Below are 19,935 nucleotides of genomic sequence, written 5' to 3' on the forward strand. Positions count from 1 at the left end.
GAAGTGCTGTCCTGGTAAATTGTTACAGTTTAGCTAAATTGGCGTTCATAATGTATGCCGCAAAGTCAATTGACGTTTTCATTATGTGAATATTTAGACTGCAGGAACAGGCAATAAACCGTAATTGATGTTGTGCATTGTGACTACTTGACGGTGAGTACACATTGTTTTTTTAAAAAATTTTTTAATTCGTTTACACTTTGGTGACATCAAAGTGTTCAAAAATGGTTGATTAAAATGTACAGTATTTACTACTGTTCTTAATCATTTTGTATTAGTTCACCTAATTGGTTGATTGACTTGTGTGCGAAAATGAAATAAAAATAGTAAGAAAACATTTATAGTACATTTTAAACATTTAATACTTAGAATAACGAATACAATACAAAATGGTTGAATTATTTTAACATTAAGTACGTTGTGCACGGTGGTCGACTAGTTAGCACGTCCGCCTCACAGTGCACAGGTCGTGGGTAAGTATTTACTTTAGATTTTTATGGGCGTCACTGGTGGCTTCTTTGTCAATTCTCTTCCTGCCCGTAACATTTTGCAACCAACTAAGAAGCATAAACAACTGGCGATTGCCATGACAACCAAGGTTGTCACACAGACTTTGTACAATGACGCTCTGAAAAAAATGCAGTGTGCACAATTTGAACTCTAAAAGGTTGCACTCATTCTTCTGTCAATGTATTGTGACACAAAAGCATTTGTGCTTTATTTTCCATAGAAACAGTTGAGAATTTCCACGTAGCACACTGCTGTAACGCTTAACTCCAATTTCATACAGCTGTGTGCGTGCGTGCGTGTGTGTGTGTTATATATACAAGTGTTTCTGTTTTATAGTGTTATACTGTATTTGGTGTTCCCAAGTGGATGACTGATTGGCTTAAACACACAGTGTCAAGTGTGGCCCAGCAGGAGGCAGTGTAGATCTAGACTAGTACACTCGTGATATTGTAGAACACGTCCTGCTGGTGTAAATAGAAAGACGTCCTAAAATTCATTATGTACATTTGCCGTCCCCCACTTTTGGCACTTTTTAAATGTTGTCGTCCATATGTTCTCGTAGCCTGTCTCCTCGGTTCCTGTTCCGGAACCTCCTGGGAAGGAAAAGAAAAAAAAGAAAGCAGGTACAAGCACACACAAAAATGACACACTTAAATCCTTTACAGTTTTGTGTAGCATGTCTGGCTAGTACGATTGGTTCAAATTTGGCACATTTGGACAAGTTCACTTTGAATGACCACTCGACACGGCCAAATGACCCTAAAATGATGGCTTCAAAGTCACTAAAATGGCATCCCTCTTGTGTGCTTTGGGGATTGTCTTCTTGAGACGTTTTCGTGTGTCAACTCGTGACAGACCTGCCTAGCAAATTTCATGTTGTGAAGTAAAACTGTCTTTGGGTTGGGTTGAATTTTGGAGTCGACTCGTGATAGACATGCCTTTCGAATTTCATGTGGAGCAAGTTAGCGTTGTCCATCCATTAATTAGTCCAAATTTGGTCGAAATTAGACAAATTCTCCAGGTCATGGTATCTGAGGAAAAATAGCACTCTTATATTTTGATCTATATTATTTGTGAAAACATGAAGTTATGACATCATTTAGAATTTAAGATAATTTCACCACACTGGGTCATTTGAATGGCTATTGTGCTGCTCTTTCTGGTGTACCCCCCTTAGCCACCAGGGGGCAGTATAAGACAGACAGATGTTGATTTAGACGTCTCATCTCCTCTCCGCTCATCGGTCTGTCTACATGTTGCTGTATCAATTACTAAAAGGTTAAAGTGGTAGATGCTAATTAAAGCTAGTGGTCTAAAGCCTAAGCTATGTGGTTGTTTAAATAAGCAATATTTATCATTTATCGCAGATGATAAAGAATATATGCCTGCTAGTATTGTTGTATTATTTGTGTACATGTGTTGCTACTGCTTGATGCTAGTTCTGTTAGTCTGTCTACGGTCTTCCCATTACATGTCAGCATTCAGCGAAAGGACTTTCGTATGACAAACTCATTGTGGTTCGGTTAAGCACACATGGTGTAATTTGTTTTGTATTAGGTTTGAAAGTAAATTCCAAGTGTGAGTTATAATAAAAAACTTGAAGATTTGTTTTGGTTTTTGGAAGATTTGATCTTTATTTGCTAACCTGGGCCAAACAGCGGCTTGTATCTCAAAGCGCCACTGTAGTATTTTGTTTTTTGCGTGTGTGTGCGTGTGTACCTCCAGAGTAGAAATGCCAGGCCTCCTCCTAAGATCTGCAGCACCACCAGACAAACAATAGCCACTGTCGATCCGTTGATGCCGCTCGGTTCACATGGTGCTGCACAGCGGGGAAGGGGGGGGGGGAGGAAATTTAAGATGTGGCTGCCCAGAAGGAAGGGAGGAACAAAACAAGGATGGTATGTAAGGAAGGAAGGATGCAAGCGAGGAAGAGGGAGGGGGGAAGGAAGGAAGGACATAGGAAGGACAGAATGGGATTGCCTCCACTTTTCGGATCTCCAACCGGGGTCCCACTTAACAAAGCAGGTGTAGTGAAAACTCTGCTAACCATGAAATGTGGGAAACTCTGACTTTTCAGTTTCAACATCGTTGTCAAAAATCTACCCAAAAATTTGGCCTATTTTTATTTTTGTGGGGGAGAGTTTCAATGGCGCTAACTCTGCCTTATGTTGTAATGTTAACGTCTAAAACAATCATCAAAAATCGACAAAAAATAAGTTTTTCCCCCCACGATTTTTAGGGGGAAGGGGTGGGGGGGTAATATCACCATCAATGTCTTATGTTAATGTTCAAAAAAGAAAAATCATTCAAAAATAAAAAAACAAAACATTTTTATTTATTTATTTTTTTACTTTTTTATTGAAGATTTTTTTTGGGCAGAGGGAAGTTTGAATGTCACAATCTCTCTCTTGTAATGTGTTAAAAAAAAATCTGCAAAATTCCTCCCTTTCCACTGTACGTGTATGACACCCATCTTTGCTATGCATTGAATCTAAAATGTATCTCCATACCGGCTGTGTAGGTGGCGGAGCTGTAGCCCAGCTTGTTGCTGACCACGCAGGTGAAGTGGCCGCAAATGGGCACCTTGGTGACCACCAGGGTGGCGCCGTCGGGGGAGACGCGGCCCACGCTGCGGGTGACAGCATCGCGCTCGTGCAGCCAGCTGAACTGAGGCTCGGTGCCCCACGCCTCGCCGCACACCAGCGTTGAGTGCGACACGTTGATGCTCACCGACACGTGGTGCACCGCCTCTGCATCAAAAGTAAAAAAAGTAAGGGTAGCTTTATTCTTGTCACGTTTTATCATAGAAATGCTATTGAAAGTGAAAATGAAAAATTAAACAAATATAAAAACATGGAATCCAAATACATTTTAAAAACGCTATACTGAAAGCAATCTGTGATTTAAAAAAAAAAAAGATTTTGTTTAATGGACCTTCAAGTGCTATTACAAAATGAAATGTAACATTTTGTATTTTCGAAAAAAACAGACTAGATAATATAATTAAAAAATAGAGCCATCCATCCATTATCCACACCGCTTTTGTTTTTAACTGTTTTGTTTATAAATGCAAATATAAATTTGTCTTCTAATTATGTGAAGCACATTGAGGTTACCCTGTGCATGAAATGCGTTATATAAATGAAATTGCCTTGGCTTTAATGTTAATTAAAGTTTATTAAACTTATATAAAAATTCTACTGGATAATATTACAAATACATAGCCATAAAATGTTTTATTTTACAATCATGTATTTTGTGCTGATATAATACATTTATATTATTATTTTAATGGTAAAAAAGCTAAGACACATTTTATAGTTTACATTTTTTTGCACCCCCCAAAAATAAGTACGTGCCGCAAGGTGTTTCTATTATTTTGACCCTTTCGTGTCACTATAAAGTAGTAGTAGTAGTCGTCCCCGATACTCGGCGTCCCTAATGTAGTGTCCTGTGACAACATCCAAGCTCACCGTATTCCCGAACGATGACACGCGCCGTGCTGGATTGTCCCGGCTTGCCCGTCACGGTGACGGCGTAGACGCCCGCGTCGGCTTTTTCGTACTGGTTGACGTGCAGGATGCTGGCCTGTTGCTCCACGCTGGCGCGCACGTTGGGCCGGGTGGCGGCGCACTGGACGGGCAGCGGGGCGCCACCCCCGGGACAGGCGGCCAGCGCAGCCCGCCCGCCGGGGGTTCCGTTCTCGGGCTCCCGCTCCCAGCTGACGGCCGTCAGCTCGTCCGGAGAGCTGTACTGGATGTGGGCGTGGAGGACCAGGGTGGAGCCCGGGATGACGTACATGGGCTCCTCGTTGGGGATGTTCACCGATATGCACGCAACACCGCTGGGAACTACATACAACAAGGAAAACCATATTTATCATCACGCCGATATAATAGAAGTTATTTAAAATAAATCATTGACAAATATATTTTTTAAAATCATATTTTCATATTTCACGTTTGTATAAAGCGGTGTCGTTGATTTATACTTTATGCGCATATTGTCTCAGCAATTTCCTTTCCCTGTTCTACGGTTAGCATCGCACTGAGCTGAAGGATTTGCTGTTGATTACCCTTGGATTGGCCTGTCAGGCAAATGTTCCCCAAAATATCACACTACACACAAAACGGGGATAAACGTCCACAGGGTGGAGCAAACGACGTGTGCTTATGACACGGCTTGCAGAACACGGGACAATAGTCAACATGAGCAAAACAAGTAATACGTCACATACACAGTAGCAGCAGTGTGGCAGCTCTCCAGCACAGGAAGTCCAGTAGACCCATGACGCCAGCTGATGTGGACACACAACGCGTGCAGATATTAACGTACACCATTATTGCATTCAAAATCATCAGAATATTTCATCAATAAAACTACTTTCTTGGCGTATAGACAAAATGAGAAAAGGTTTTCCAGCCTCTGTTTCTTAGCTGGAAATTAAGTCGCTTGATGCTTTTAAAAAAAAAAAAAAAAAAATTTCAACTGTTACAAAAGGGCTCAGATGACATGTGTTGTTAGTGGAAGCAGCGCACATTAGCAGGGACATGATTTGAAATATGGAAGCTGGCAAAATCGGGAGGGACACAAAAAGGCGCTCATCCTTGAACCGTTTCGCACCCCTTGTATCGAAAACATCGAATTGTCTTTTGTGTAGAGATACATACCCCTAATATATATGTAACAAAAAACAATTTTAACCGGGAACTCTGTCTTAATTTAACCGAACCGATTTGAATCTTTACATTTTAAAATATACCATCCTTGAATCGTATCACACCCCTTGTATCGAGAGATGTATTGAATCGTCGTTTATGAGAGACACGCACCAGGTATGAATCGGTGTAAATCAGTTTGATGCTGACGATGATTTTTTGTAATTTTTTTTATTTAACTCACTTGAATAGTTTGGGCTTTGGAGAGACTTTACATGTTACATATTATTAAACATGACTAAAGCTACAGCCGTACCATATCGAATCGAATCGAATCGTAATCCCGCTGCATTAAACCAAATCACTCCACTTGAGAATGTACCATTCTTGAAACGTATCGTGTATCGAGACATTGAGTTGTCTTTTATTGGAGATTTGCGCACCCTTAATATATACACATACTCTATTTTATACTGCAGATTTTTAATTTGCAGTTAGTAATGCAAAGTACCAAGTAAAGCCTTTTTGTGAAATTTCACATCAATCCATAACCTAAAATGAATGTTTGGAAGTTTGATTTGGTTGAAATTTCGTAACGCACAACAGTAAACAGATTAAAAACAAATGCGCTTTTGCGGCCGGCAGAGGTTAAAACGACAATCGTGTCGAGCAAATTCCAAGGCTATTCGTTTCATTCAGTTTAACTGTCGCATGGCCAACGATGGCGACGGCGCTTAGCGCGATTGCAACTTCCGCGGGCTCGGCGCCAGAGTGAAAAATGAAGCCTTCAAGCTCACGACTGCAAAGCCTGAAAATCCACCCGCATTCCCAAAATGTTACCTCTTCACCTTCCCGACGGTCCAAGTCGCTTGGCTGTCCAAGTCCCCAAAAATGACAAATGTTTCCAAAAAAAAAAAATCCCAGCGCAAAGCCAGAAACGTCGTATGGCGATGGACGTCGCAGAGCTGGTGAAAACGTGATCAGGTCACTCAGCCCGAGTGAGGCGTCACCTTGTTTTCAAGCTGTTTCCTCGCGCTGGACTCCACCTCTCTTTCCTGTCCACTACAAGCTTCCTCTGGCCTCCGACTAGACATCTCTTTTGTGAAAACGAGAGCTCCTCCGAAAGCGGCAACAGCTCACAGAAGGCCTCAAAAGTAACAGCTGTGTCTCCGTTAGCGAAGCCTGTAACCACGGCGATTGATTTTTACAGAACTGCATGAGAAGTTTCCCTTTGGAAACTATTGGTTGTAGCTTATTGTCCTTAACAACAAACTTTTTTTTTTTTTTTTTTGGGACCATCACATTTTGAAAAAGTTTGTACGGATCATTTTGTAATACAATATGAATCAAAAATGATCTGAACTAAATCGGATTAATGAAGTTAAACTAATATGTTCTATGCAGGCCCACTAGTTGAAACAAGGTATTATGATAAATATTGCGTTTGTGGAATAAGAGCCATCTCTGGGCGCGGCCGCTTTGTCACTATTGACGACTGAAAATGACATCACAGTTGCTCAGGGCTCATGTAATGACCAATCATGGCTCGGAAAACAGTTGAGCCGTCATTTTCAGCCAACACAAAGTGACAAAATGGCCGTCCCGTGAGATAGACAAAAACAGATGGACTTTAATGCTTAACTAATATTCCACAAACACAATATTAATCAGAATGCTGTCTTTAAACTAGTGGGCGGGAAGAGAAAGAATATGTTCTATGCGAGCCCACTCGTTGAAACAAGGCATTCTGGTAAACATTGCGTTTGTGGAATAAGAGTTTAGCCACTCGTTTTTAGCTATCTCCGGGGGCGGCCATTTTGGCTCAGGTAACGACCAATTACGGCTGACCTGTTTTCCTGAAGCTGAGCCGTGATTGGTCGTTACCTGAGCCCTGAGTAGTTGTGATGTCATTTTCAGTCGACAGAAATGACAAAATGGCCGCCCCACGAGATGGCTAAAAACGGGTGGATTTTGCTGCTTAACTCATTTTCCACAAACGCAATATTAATCAGAATGCCGTGCTTCAACAAGTGGGCCTGCCGGGACACATATTCTTGAAAAAAATAGGTTTGGGTGGATTTTTGCTTTAAGCACATATCACTGCCATGTTAAATATTCTCTGACTTCAAAAATAGCAAAGCAATTGGGTGACATTTTAAAACTATGAATATCATCTACAAGTAATGTACAAAAGATATTACACTCCTGATTGACTTGAAATTTCTCACACAACTCTTATGTCAACATCTCTCACTCTGATGCAGTGCGGTCGGGGCAGCAAACTTTGGGTCGCAGGCCACATTCCTGACCGCTGGTCCACCGCTGGATCGCAGTATTCTTATGAAGGGAAACCGGCCACAATGCAGGACTTGGAAGCCATTAAATAGTCTTTGTGCTGTTGACTTGTTATCCCTCCCGAGCGGGAACAATACATATTGTCATCGCTTCTGAATTATAGCTGAAAAAAAAAAAAGAAGGAGTCATACGTGAATTTCTCCCTGTGTGTTCGGATTCCCTTGGGAATGTTGTGTGGACGAATTGGTGCGGCCATTACGCGAGATTAGTCTGTTTTGCCAACCTCCTTCCCTGCGTGTGAGCATGAGGCATAATGACATCACTTACCAACGGGGGGGGGGGGGGGGGGGCTTGTTATGATGATTATCCCGAACGTGCTCGCCTCCTTGCAGAGTGTTCATCAACAATCACGAAGCTTCTCGCTCCCACTGCGCGCTATTATTGCCGCTTTTAACCAGCGGGGGGCACTGACACACAAAATGAGCGTATTGCAGGCTGTCCTGGAGTGTGCGATTGTCCGGATAGGAACAATGCCATGCGGTAACCATGGCAACGTAAACAACATGTAATCCACCACTTTGAGTCGTGTTGAGAAATTTCAAGACAGTCAGACAGAGTAATTTTGATGGGAGTGAGAAATTTCACGACACTCAAGACTTGTTCTGAAATATCTTTTGGGGGTCGAATCACATTTTAAAAATTTCAAAATGGTCAACATTTTTGTAGATTGGTTTGAGCGGTGTGAGGAATGTCAAGGCAGTCAGATTTGTTGTGAAACATATTTAGAATACTTGCCATCTTCAATCATAGATGAAATAATTACATTTTAACAACGATGGGAGAAACGGTCTAAATTTTGTCGAGTAGTTTGTATATGATATGAGAATTTCAGACTTATTGTGAAATATCTTTAGAGCATTCGTCTTTAATCAAAGATGAGAGAATCTAATTTTAACAATGATCGGATAGACGGACTGTGTTTTGGTAGTGTAGTTTGAGTGGTGTGAGAAATTTCAAGCCAGTCGGACTTGCTCTCCAACATCTTTGAACATTAACCATCGATCAAATCATCTCATTTTAACAACAATTTTAAAACGCTCAACATTTTTGTAGAATAGCTCGAGTTGTGTGACAAATTGCAAGCCAGCCAGACTTGTTCGCAAATGTCTTTAGAGCATTTATTTCAGACAAAAGATCAAATAATTACATTTGAACAATAATTACCAAAACTGTCAACATTTCTGGAAGCGTAATTTGAGTTGCGAATTCAGGCTTGTCAGATTTGTTCTCAAACATCTTTATATTCATTATAGTTGACACATCAAATCATGTAATTTTAACAATAATTTACATAATGCACAGCAAGGCCTTTGGATGAAATTTCAAGTCTGATCATTTTTCTGCCAATGCACTTTAAAATTTTTTTTTTTTTTTTTAATTGCTTAACACATGAAGTACATTCCATTTAGATCAACCCATCTCATTTTAACAATGAAAAAACTCCTAGCAAGGCTTTTGCGCAAAATTTCAAGCCAGCAATTGACAGCGCTGCTTTTGCATCGCAACATGTTCGTGCAAAACAGTTGTGGGAGAAATTTCAAGTCAGACTTGTTTTCAAACATTCATATGAATAAATGGTCAAAGCAATCAATCTTATTGAACAATCATTTACAAGACTCACAGCAAAAAATGACTGTAAATTCAAACAAACCTTTGAAGGAAAATGCCAATATAACTCCCCTTTTCAGGAACGGTGCTCCCTGCTGGAAGAAAAAAAAAAAATCCACAAAACATTCGTGTATACTCCTTTCCATGTACTGCATGTTTATCATTAAATCAACGCCACGCGTTGAAGGGCACTGGAGAAAAGCAAAGCAAAAGAGTCTGGCTGCGTTTTAATAATTGAACAGCTTCTTCCTTTGACCTTGTTCCTCTCACATAATGCCTCAGCCGGCTGGCAGGAAGTGTTTGGGAAGAAGGCGATTAAGAGTCAACATTGCCTACAGTGCAGCTTTGCAGCAGACAAATTGTTTTTTCGCTCACTTTTTTTTTTTTTTTTTTTCTTGCCCAACCATAGGACTTGGCACTAGAATAGTTTTCCGCGAATTCCTAAATATTTTCGGAGTGTTGGAAATGATTAGCTTTACTTATAATATAGCATTAAATGATCATTTTTAAATAAGGGACAAAATATATTGGGCTCTATGGGACACTGTTTAATTAGGCTTCATTATTTGTGGAAAAATAAATGCCTCATCCTTAATAGATGTGTCGCGTTTTCTGCTGTTGAGTAAAGAAATGCCCACATAATATTATATCGTCGCTGTCCTGTGAAAAACACTTACCGTATCTCCAATTTTGGAAACTTTTTTAATTTTCACTTTAATGCGATTTCTGTAACGCGGAAACATGATTCGGGTAAAAATAAGAACATGAAAAAAAAATGGAGGTAAGTGTTTTTCACATGACGGCGACGATATGGGGAAAATGATAAATACTATATATTTAGTATTTAAAAATACTCGTCAATAAATAAATGCCTCTACCCAATAAATGCTTCTTCTTATGAGCCAACTGGTTGACATGAGAGTTAAAGAAAGGGAAAAAATATGTTGGGCTCAATGGGACTTATCATAAAACATAGTTAAATTAAGCATCATTATTAGTGGAAAAGTAAATGCCTTATCCCTATGCTTAGCGTTTCCTGCAGTGAGGTTGCCATTGTCGAGTGACGTAAGATTAAAGATGAAGTCGGAGGTGATTGCCCCCCCCAACCTTGCAACTTGGACCTTTCATTTCAAAGTGGCGTTCCAGTGCACTTTTTCCTTGTCGGAGGTAAGAAAACTCAGACTTCCCACTTTCTGGAACGCAGCAATAGACCTGAATATTTTTGGGGCTCTTCTTTCAAATATTCTATAACAATAGCACATGTGTTGATGTTGATAACAATAGTAAACCTCATTAAAATCGGTTGAGGAATAAGCACGCTATGCTTTATTTTTCAATGCAGATGAATTGCCCCTGACCGCCACGGAAGCACATTGCTTAGCCGCTCGCGTTACCAGTGTACTCGCCCTTTAAGAAAACAGGTGCATCGGTGACAGGTGGTAGGGGCGGACAACCCGGAAGATGACATCATTAGCTTAGCATCCCGAAACTGAGCATGACATTAATCAGGTACCAAAATGCCCATGAAGAGTACATGCGCGGGTAAGTTAATTATAAACTTATTACATCCACAAAGGAGGGATCGTCTGTTTGGTTTAATGACGCATATAAGGAAGTTAGTAACTTACAGCATTAATTCCTTTTGTGATAAAATAAAACAACTTTTGTCATTGCCGTGGTTATTTTGCTGATTAAAAGTCCACTTTGCTCACAGGGTGTCCTGACTGGCGACATGAGACAACTTGTGGCCTTCTTCGTTGGGCTCTCACTGGCAGGTAACAAAAAAAAACAGAACGCTTTATTTTTGCTTCAGCTTTCAAAAAGAGCCCCCAAATGGCCTCCGAGTCGTTGACGTGGGAAGAAAACAAGACGACCTGCGTGGTATTTCAAACACGTCCACAGGAGGTGACAAAAAGAGCCTTCAAACCGCAAAGTCGCCTTTCTTTTCATTTGTCCTCCCTTCCAAACCAGCGCAACCGCATTCCCGTCGTGACGCCTTCAGGTCTCATTTTAGGCTCGTAAATCTGAATATTCTTTAATGTGACTATAATCGTTTAACAATTTGAACTGCGTTTAGTTCATGAATGGTTGTGATTATCGCTCATTGATAACGTATTATCCTTCCTGAGCCGGTATAAGATGACGTGATTTAAATATCAATATGCCCACCGAAACCACGCTATTACTAGTGGTTGCCAAAATAGAACTTTAATGTGTTTTTCAAGTAATTATTTAACAAAAAACAAACAATAAAATGTTGTGCTAAAATAAATATGAAAATAACTTAATAAAATAAATGATAAAAAATACAACAAAAGACTTGTTTAACTCAACAGCAGAGGGTACCAGTTGTTTATAAAGTGTTTATAAGATTTGATTTTAAGGCATCGAGACAAGCAACAAGAGTCCTCTAATTGAGCGTTTAATGCCTTTTAAAGCATGCATAATGTCAACAAAGTGTGTGGTGTGTTTACCCCCCCCCCATACACACACACACACAAACAAAGGCGAGCGTCAAAGATATCCGCATGTTTGCGTTGCGGCAAATGGGCGTAGAAAATTAGGTGCCGGGAATTTGAAATTACATTTCAATTTGCTCCTCGTCCGGCGCCTGCCATTCATGCATGAGAGGTAATAATTCAAGTCATAATCTCCGACATTCTCATTTAATTAAATTGTCATTTTTCCCCGCTGCCTATTGAAAATTGATTTGGCAAAATGGTGATTGAGCCCACACGCAGTCTGAGGACGTTCTGCCAAAGTCTGTTTTACCTTTTCCCCTAATCGAGCTTCTTTGAAATAATAAATAATGCAGAGTCATTAACTTGGCTATGAAAATAGGAAGTAATTGGACCTTGGAGTCATTCCTGAATGTGAATTGTGCTTGTTCTTTGTACTCGACTTTGTGCAAATACACACTCGGATATGGACGCTATAGGGACATTGCTTGCTTGTTATAATCAAACAACTAGGTCACTATTATTGCTACAATGATTAATCGTGTTTCTGCTCAAAATGGAGGTAAAATTTGAATTACAGAAATAGTCTGTTCCTGGGTCAAAATGTTACAGTCATAAAAACAGCGTTGCAAGTCTAAAAATAAGTTAAACCCTGTACCAGCAATGCGATGTGGTCAAGCGTCTCATTTTGTCAACAAGCAAGTGTAAAAAGAAGTGAATCCATGCAAAAACGACAGTCAAGTTTAACTTTGGCGACAAAGGGATGCTGAAAAAAGCCAAAGAAAAAGTAGTTGTTATTAGGGGTCAATGCAAATCTGTGTGTAAGCAAATGTAAGACTATCAAGATGGCTGAGGCGAACATCGAATGTAGGACTTTTTGATGTGAGTCTTTATTTCAAATCAGATTGACTAGAAATAATCCGTCGAGTTAAAAAATGTATCCATGGTACATTTGATCACAGGTCATGCGACATGTACGAGTCATGGGTTATTTCTGATCACCGCCGCCTTGCTTAATAGACAGAATGGAAAAGTCCACTGAATTCGGTCACGCAACGGCACAGCCACCCATGCACAATATACATTCGATTTCATGATTAATGTCATGGCTCCTCTTACCAGTGTCAAAAAAGTCAAAGGTACGTACGGGTACATGCACCCGTAATATACGCATCATAATTAATGCAATTGATCGACTTGCCAGTTATTCCTGATAACCTCCACTGTGCGTACTGCCTAGAAAATAATCCACAACTTTATAGTCACTAACTCAATTTACCATCGTCATGTTTGTCTTCCAGTCCTGGTGCGGGCGCAGGACCAGATCCAGATCCAATTCCAGACTGACCCCGTGTTGGTGCTGAGCGGCACGGAGATCCAGTTCACGGTGCTGACCGTGCCGGACGTGCTGTCCATGACGTGGCTGTACGAGGGCGTGACGCTGGGCCTGTTCGCCGGCGGCTCCCCCGTCATCAACGAGGTGGCGCAGTTCCGCGGCCGCGTCACCATCACCGCCACGCAGCTCCGTATCGGAAGCGCCCAGCTGGGGGACGCCGGCACGTACACGGTGGAGGTGGTCCCGCTCGCCTCCACGGGCCAGACGCCAAACTCCAGATCGGTACCGCTCAGCGTTTTTGGTAAGGATCCACAAAAGAAAGCATTGTGGATTATTTTGACTGATTCTGTTTATTTCTATTGCGGTAGCTGGGGTGAATAAATGGCGAGAGGCACGTTCACAGTAATTAAACGATGACATTACATGCTACATGTGCACGGTGACCGTTATCATGTATAACGTTGCATGACGATAACGTCAAGAGGTGAGATGTGACAAATCTCTCATTTGATGTGGACTATTTTTTTGACTGTGGATTATTTCTAGTCATTATAAAGTAGTGGTTACCATGACCCATGAATTTATAATGAGGCAATCACATTAATTACATGACAGTACATTGCGCATGTGTGTGCCATGGGCTTTTATTAATTTTGTTTATTTTGCCGGCATTATTTCTACTTGTTCTGTTTATTTCTCTTGTGCAAGGTTATCACTTGTATAAGTGGCGAGAGGAGCAATCGCATTCATCATGACACGCATTGTGCGCTCATGTAACCTAGTCTACCGTGTGGATCATTCCCACTCATCCTCACTCAATTGATATGCGGCACACACTCTTAGATGTGTCATTGTGTACTTTGTATTATATTTACATGCGCTATTTGCATGGATTTCCATAAAGGTCGGTCCTGCGCAGCGGCTATTGTGATCAGCCCACGTTTGCCGTCGTCTAGCCCGCCTCCGTTTCCCAGCGCCGTCGCTAATGGGGTGACGGGTGGGGCAAATTATTGCCGAAAAGGTTGTGTGACGTGCGCGCTCGCCAAAGAGCGCGCCGATGTCACGTCCTCGCGCGTCTGGCCCGCTACGCTCAGAAAATACCAGCCGCTTGCAGTTGAGTCAGCAGGGCGACTGGAAAAGGGAAAACAGCGGCCATCGCGTCATCGAGACGTTCAGGATCATTTCCTCCATTCGCAGAATCAGAGGGTTGAATTATAGAATTATACAACAATAAATGCCTTGTATGAACAAGAGACAGTCTGTTGGCCTCAACAATGAGTATTTGTCAAACATTTTTTGGGTTTAGTTATAGCTGATTGGCATTGGGTGTTCTCAAAGTTGCTTTTACAAACACTATTATTAGTAACAAAACGTTAATAGTGAAATGTAATTATTCATAATTTATGATTATAATAATAATTACCAATGTTGTAATTGATCAAAATTGTATTTAAAGGCAGCTTTCAGAACACTCAAGGACATTGTAAATGTGACCAAACTAAAAATACTAGTATAGGTATCAGGCTGAGATTTCCTTATTCAAGATATCTGGTACTCGTGAAGGCCGCCGATACCAACCACTGGTACTTTAAGCAAAAAAAAAAAAATTGGCGGAAACAGGGCTTCTGCAATTTAAAAAAAAAAAAAAGTGTTTTTTTTACTGGCAGGATTGGGCTTCTTCCAAAGAATTTTTATTTTTTTACTGGCGGGAATGCACTTCTTCCAAAGAATTTTTTTTTTTTACTGGCGGGAATGGGCTTCTTCCAAATATTTATTTATTTATTTATTTATTTTACTGGTGGGAATGGGCTTCCATAATTAGCGCAGCAGTCACAATTTGAGAAAAATGGCTTATAATGTTTCAGTACTACACATTGCTTTGTTTCCCCCTCCCCCCTCTTTTTTTTTTTTTTTTTTTTAACACAACCACGACAGAACATGTCCTTGTTGTGATTGATTCTTGCAACTAATAAACTATTTGCGCCTACATTCACAATCACAATCCTTGTTCAATTTACTTGAAGCCCAGCGGCCACTTGCAGCAATACTTGATGTTTGCAGTTCATCCTTGAGGCTCTGCTCCCTGTGCAGTGATTAAACTCAGGCCGATCTCCAGCCAGCATCTCTGCGCCACTCATTCATCTGGCCTTTATTCACCATCTGTGCCCGCACCTGTGCTCTGTATCCTCACCACAAACATTAAACCGCCCTCCCATTGTACTGTACCCGCTATATCACCGCTTTAATTGTGGAACGTATCAACTTGTCCGTTGCAGAATTTCCCGGAACCTGCAGTTCGAAGCAATCAGTATGCAGTTGTACTTTTATTTTAAGTGGTCCAACTTAAACAATTTTCAACTTACCAGCTGTTATGATCCATAATTTGACGTACAACCGAATTTCAGATACGGTATGTCGCCGCTCTATGTATTTGGATATGTGAATATACTGTATATGTATAAATGTGTGACTGCTTATGCACATATGTATATACAGTATATGTATACTATATATGAGCAGTATGTGTATATACACATGCATATATATATATATATAAACATACATATACATAAGTACAATATATTGCGTATCCCTCATGATGAACGGTGATTCACTGTGTTTTTTTTAATCCTTTAGATGCCGTGTCTGGGGTGACGGTGTCCGTGCCGTCGGTGGCGACGGAAGGGGGGAACGTCACGCTATCGTGCACCTCAGGTGGCACCGAGCTCACCTTCCAGTGGGGTAAGGATGGCGCGGCCATCACCGAAGACGGCAGGATCACAATCGCCGGCGGATCGCTGGTCATCAACCCGGGCCAGCGTGGCGACGCCGGAGATTACACGTGCACCGTCAGCAACCCGGTCAGCGCCCTCGCCGCCACGCAGAGTCTCACCGTCTTCTGTGAGTTAGCTAGAATGGTTGTTATTAGAATCTTGGTTTAAAAAAAAAAAAAAAAATCCATCATTTCTGACTTGTGCTTGAATCTTATTGGCAAATTAGATGAAAAAGTTATGAGAATAAAATCATAATATACAAGAAGTAAAGTCATAATGTGACGCAAATAGTTTTGTGAACTTTGCAGAATAAAATCAGAACAATCACTCGTTCAAATGACAACTTTATTCTAATAGATTGTCTTCTCGTAAATACTTCAACTCTAAACTCTTAACATATATTTTTTTATCTCATAGTATTATGACATGACTCATAACTTTCTGACTTTTTTACTACAGTTTGGTATTTGTTTTGCATATTACGGAATGTATGCGCATAACATTAGTTCCTTTTCTCTTAACTTTACAACTTTTCTTTAGAATTTGTCATTATAGTAGAAAATGCATAAAAAAAAAAAGCTAAACTGCACCCTCATCTACTTGTAGAACCATAATGGTGCATAGATCCATAGTTTTTTTTTGCTAGCTAATTAAAGCAAACCTTAAGCTCCTTGGTGGAGGTCATAAATTGGCTTCAACAACCCAGAAAGTCTCTTGGTCTTTGGAGGTGAAAACAAATCAATAGTAAGTGTATCTTGTGATGCTGATAACAACCTGCTGTGTTCATCACTGCACCAGACGGAGCCGGCACCCGTTTATTCAACTGCGGGGAGTGCCAGTAATTTTTGGGGGGAAGAAGTAAGGCGCTTTAGCATTCGCCACTACATGTTTCATCTTAGTATAATTTGGGGAATTTTTAATCCTAGTGGATGAATCCAAATACATAGCAAATGAATCAAGATTAGAACCAACCACCTCCTCCGTGTAGCTAGCTAGCTCCACTTATTTGTTGTCCTGAGGGACTGGCACTGTAATAAGTAAGATAATATCTGGCCGTGTTTATTCACTCAAGTGCTGACAATATAAGCAAGGCGTTGACTCGCCGTTATTTGTCTTTGGATTTCTGCCTTTAGTCCAGTCAATTTATTTACAGTATATTGCACCAATTCACAATAGACAAGGCACATGACACATTGAGCAGGTCAAGAGCCTCACTCCTCATACATGTTTGTAAGAAAAGCCGCTAAATCCCACTTGAGTAAGTCTGAACAATTAATCGAATTCAAATCGCCATTGCGGTTTAGTAGAATGCAATTTTCACTCTCAATTTGATGGGCGGAAGTCACTCACCTCGGCCTGTCCTGTCTCAACACAATTTCTAGAACAATATATTTTTCAATAAACTACCATGAATAATGATATCACTAATGTCTTTTTACGATGCTAATATTATGATAGAGCATCTTAAATCTAGTATATCCTTTTTTAAGAACAAATAACTTTTAATTCTCAAGAATATTGAAATGTAGAACAATAGTCAGGCTCTAGTCACAAAAGTTGCACTTAAGTAAATATGAAGTACTTGGTACAACGATATAGGAAATCACTACCTACCTCGCCCACCCCTCAAAAAGGCTGTTTGCGCCAGTGTAACCTCTTATTTTTTATTTTTTTTAGGTGTACCATTGGGAAATTAGGTTGCCTGGGCAACCAAATGGTGTCAGTCTAAGCCCTGGTATTGTAATACAGATTAATTTATTGCTTGTGTTAGTTAAACAGTGCATGACAAGAGGACCTTATAAAATAATCGCATATTAAATAACAATCAAAACATTGAGGAGAGGAAAAAAAAAAATCTCAATTATTTTTTTCAAATGGTCCAGCGCTAGTGGCAAGTCATAAACATTTTTAAGAATGTTGCATCTGTATTCCTATCTTTTTCCCCCACAAACAACCAGACGGACCCGACACCCCGGTCCTGAGCAAGGACGCCCCCAAAGACTGCGTGGGCAGCGCCGACGTTCTGGCGGGCCAGATCTTGCGTCTCACCTGCCTGTCGGACTCGCTGCCCCCCCGCCCTCTTCACGTGGCAACGCGACGGCGAGCCGGTGGCCTCGGCGCAGCCCGACAGCGGCGCGCTCAGCGTCCAGACGTCGTCCACGGACGACAGCGGCCGCTATGTGTGCACCGCCCGCAACGCCGTCACGGGCGGCGAGTCGGAGCGGGCGACGGACGTGTCCGTGGAAAGTGAGTTATGACCAAGGTTGACCTCTAGGTGGATAATAATGATGGGGGTGGATTTTAGAACGGCGTTGTTGCCTCCCCCCCCCCCCCACACCTTCCACGTATCGGTCTTCATGACAGCAGAGGGACACAATGCATCCTGGGAGATTGATCTGGCGGGAATGTGGTCAAAGTCATTCAGTGACTTACACACACACACACACACACACACAACCTTCCATCTTTTTGTTTCATTTATTTTTCTTTCTCACTCTCCCCCTTCTTATCTGTTCTCTCTGGCCTCATTATCTTTGTTTGTTACCGCTGCCAAGCGCAAAGGGCAAAGCAGGTTTTTTGTTACCGGCATAACTCAAAAATCACCCCAACGAATATTCACAAAACATTGAATGGTCATTTAATACCCGCAGGGTCATATTGAAACAGTAAAAATATTGTAAAACTACGAGAAAAAAGCCCTAAAAATGATGAGAATGGACGTAACATTCACTCGTAAAACAATATGACTTAATTTGAGTATTTTTACAGTTATTTTTTTCCGCCACAATTTTACCACTTACCACAACAAAAGTTGTAAAGCTGAATAAAAGTGAAATAGAAGTAAAATTAAGGGGAACATGTTCTTGTAATATTAAAATGTCAACTTAATTCTAATTTTTTTTAAATAAAGGGATTTCCTTCATATCCCCCTCTAAAAAGGTCCTTAAAGGGGAAGTCAACCCAAACATATTTTTTTCAAGAATATTTTCCCAGCAGGCCCACTAGTTGAAATACGACATTCTGATTAATTTTGTGTTTGTGGAATATAAGTTAAGCAACAAAATCCAGTATTGGGGTCATGCTGAAAAAAAAATGGACAAAAGAAAAAATCGTGGAGTCATGTGAATGTAGTCACTCTGCTACGAGCATTTTTGCAAAAACTTTTACCACTGCTTTTCGAAAAGGTTCTAATGTCATCACAATATCAGTCATACATTTCACTCATTCAATTTTTGTATTACAAAGCAGAATTTGAGCCACTCTAAAAAAAATTTAAATTATGAAAACAAATCTCTTTATCAGACATTATCGTCAAGAACAGATCACAGATGCTGGACTTGTTTTTCTTTTGTGTTTCAGACACTTGTCTGGACGTCGGGGAAGTGGTGGGCATTGTGATCGGCAGCTTTCTGCTGCTGGTCATCCTGGTGCTTCTCATCGTGCTGCTGGTGTGTCTCGTGCTGAGGAGACGGGGTGAGGAGGTTTCTAAGTTTACGAATCATTTTTAGGTTGGTTTTTTTTTGTCACGTGAAAACAAACTTTATTCACGTAATTTGCGTAGAAATAAGTCATTTGGAGATACTCTATTACCTCAAATCTGGGCACAATACTGCCAGCTGTAAATACAATAATACTTTATTAATATAGCGCATTTCACAACAGCTACAGCTTTAACAAAGTCAGGTGTGAGTCTGAATCAGCACCCCAAGATTTCGATCTTTGGTTTCTAAAGACGGTGAGGCATTTATTAGAGAGCAGACGCTTTTCATGGGGTCTTTCAACTTTTCCCATTTGCATTGCACAGCAAGTCATGTTCTGTTTTGGTACAAATATTATATCTTCCACAAATAATGCCTGAATCAAGATTGTAAACGCTGCCTATGTGTAATTTAGCTTTCACTTATGCTATCACGTCACAGAGAGCGTAATTTACAAAAGGGAGTGATACCACCTGTTTTTTTTCTTGAGGCATTTAATCAAGACAAGGCAATTACTTTGATAATTGAGGTATGCATTCTGTTCGCACGGAGGCATATTTGATGAAATACGGCACTTGCTTTTCACTAAACCCTGCATTTACTGTACAACAATCGCTACTACTGCTGCCACTATAGAGGTCTTTGTACCTCTCTCCTGGTAATCGTTTGCGGCTGTGTTGTTGCAGCGCGACAAAGGCGAGGAGAAGCCATCATGGTACAGAAGAACCACACAAATCCCCGACCTCTAGTAAGCCA

At 40.8% G+C, this 19,935-nt stretch overlaps 2 protein-coding genes across 5 annotated transcripts in view; one reads left to right on the forward strand and one right to left on the reverse strand.

The window, feature by feature from the left end:
* LOC147143132 (uncharacterized) overlaps window positions 1–19,935 on the forward strand; it is a 24,510-nt gene continuing 4,575 nt past the window's right edge. The window contains 11 exon segments of the mRNA XM_086037407.1: window positions 1–153; window positions 1,073–1,133; window positions 3,032–3,280; window positions 10,162–10,298; window positions 10,846–10,906; window positions 12,892–13,227; window positions 15,564–15,827; window positions 17,659–17,768; window positions 17,770–17,947; window positions 19,061–19,174; window positions 19,866–19,927. Of these exon segments, the coding sequence (XP_085893533.1) occupies window positions 10,209–10,298; window positions 10,846–10,906; window positions 12,892–13,227; window positions 15,564–15,827; window positions 17,659–17,768; window positions 17,770–17,947; window positions 19,061–19,174; window positions 19,866–19,927 (1,215 nt within the window). The 5' untranslated portion in view covers window positions 1–153; window positions 1,073–1,133; window positions 3,032–3,280; window positions 10,162–10,208.
* LOC147143133 (uncharacterized) lies at window positions 692–11,074 on the reverse strand. Of its 4 annotated transcripts, XM_086037421.1 has the most exons (8): window positions 10,760–11,074; window positions 9,175–9,226; window positions 6,179–6,350; window positions 4,748–4,807; window positions 3,984–4,361; window positions 3,021–3,260; window positions 2,230–2,329; window positions 692–1,103 (listed from the first exon to the last, which is right to left on the reverse strand). In XM_086037421.1, exons 4-8 carry the CDS (start codon window positions 4,797–4,799, stop codon window positions 1,043–1,045), a joined length of 831 nt encoding a protein of 276 aa, XP_085893547.1. In that variant the 5' UTR covers window positions 4,800–4,807; window positions 6,179–6,350; window positions 9,175–9,226; window positions 10,760–11,074; the 3' UTR covers window positions 692–1,042. The 4 variants fall into 4 exon arrangements, with proteins under 4 accessions (XP_085893547.1, XP_085893546.1, XP_085893545.1 ...); XM_086037420.1 differs by lacking the exon at window positions 6,179–6,350; XM_086037419.1 differs by lacking the exons at window positions 6,179–6,350; window positions 9,175–9,226; window positions 10,760–11,074 and adding an exon at window positions 6,009–6,158.

The sequence above is a fragment of the Filicampus tigris genome, chromosome 8 (genome assembly GCF_054856515.1).
Source record: "Filicampus tigris isolate MCC_2025a chromosome 8, RoL_Ftig_1.0, whole genome shotgun sequence".
In the NCBI taxonomy this organism is placed as follows: Eukaryota; Metazoa; Chordata; class Actinopteri; order Syngnathiformes; family Syngnathidae; genus Filicampus; species Filicampus tigris.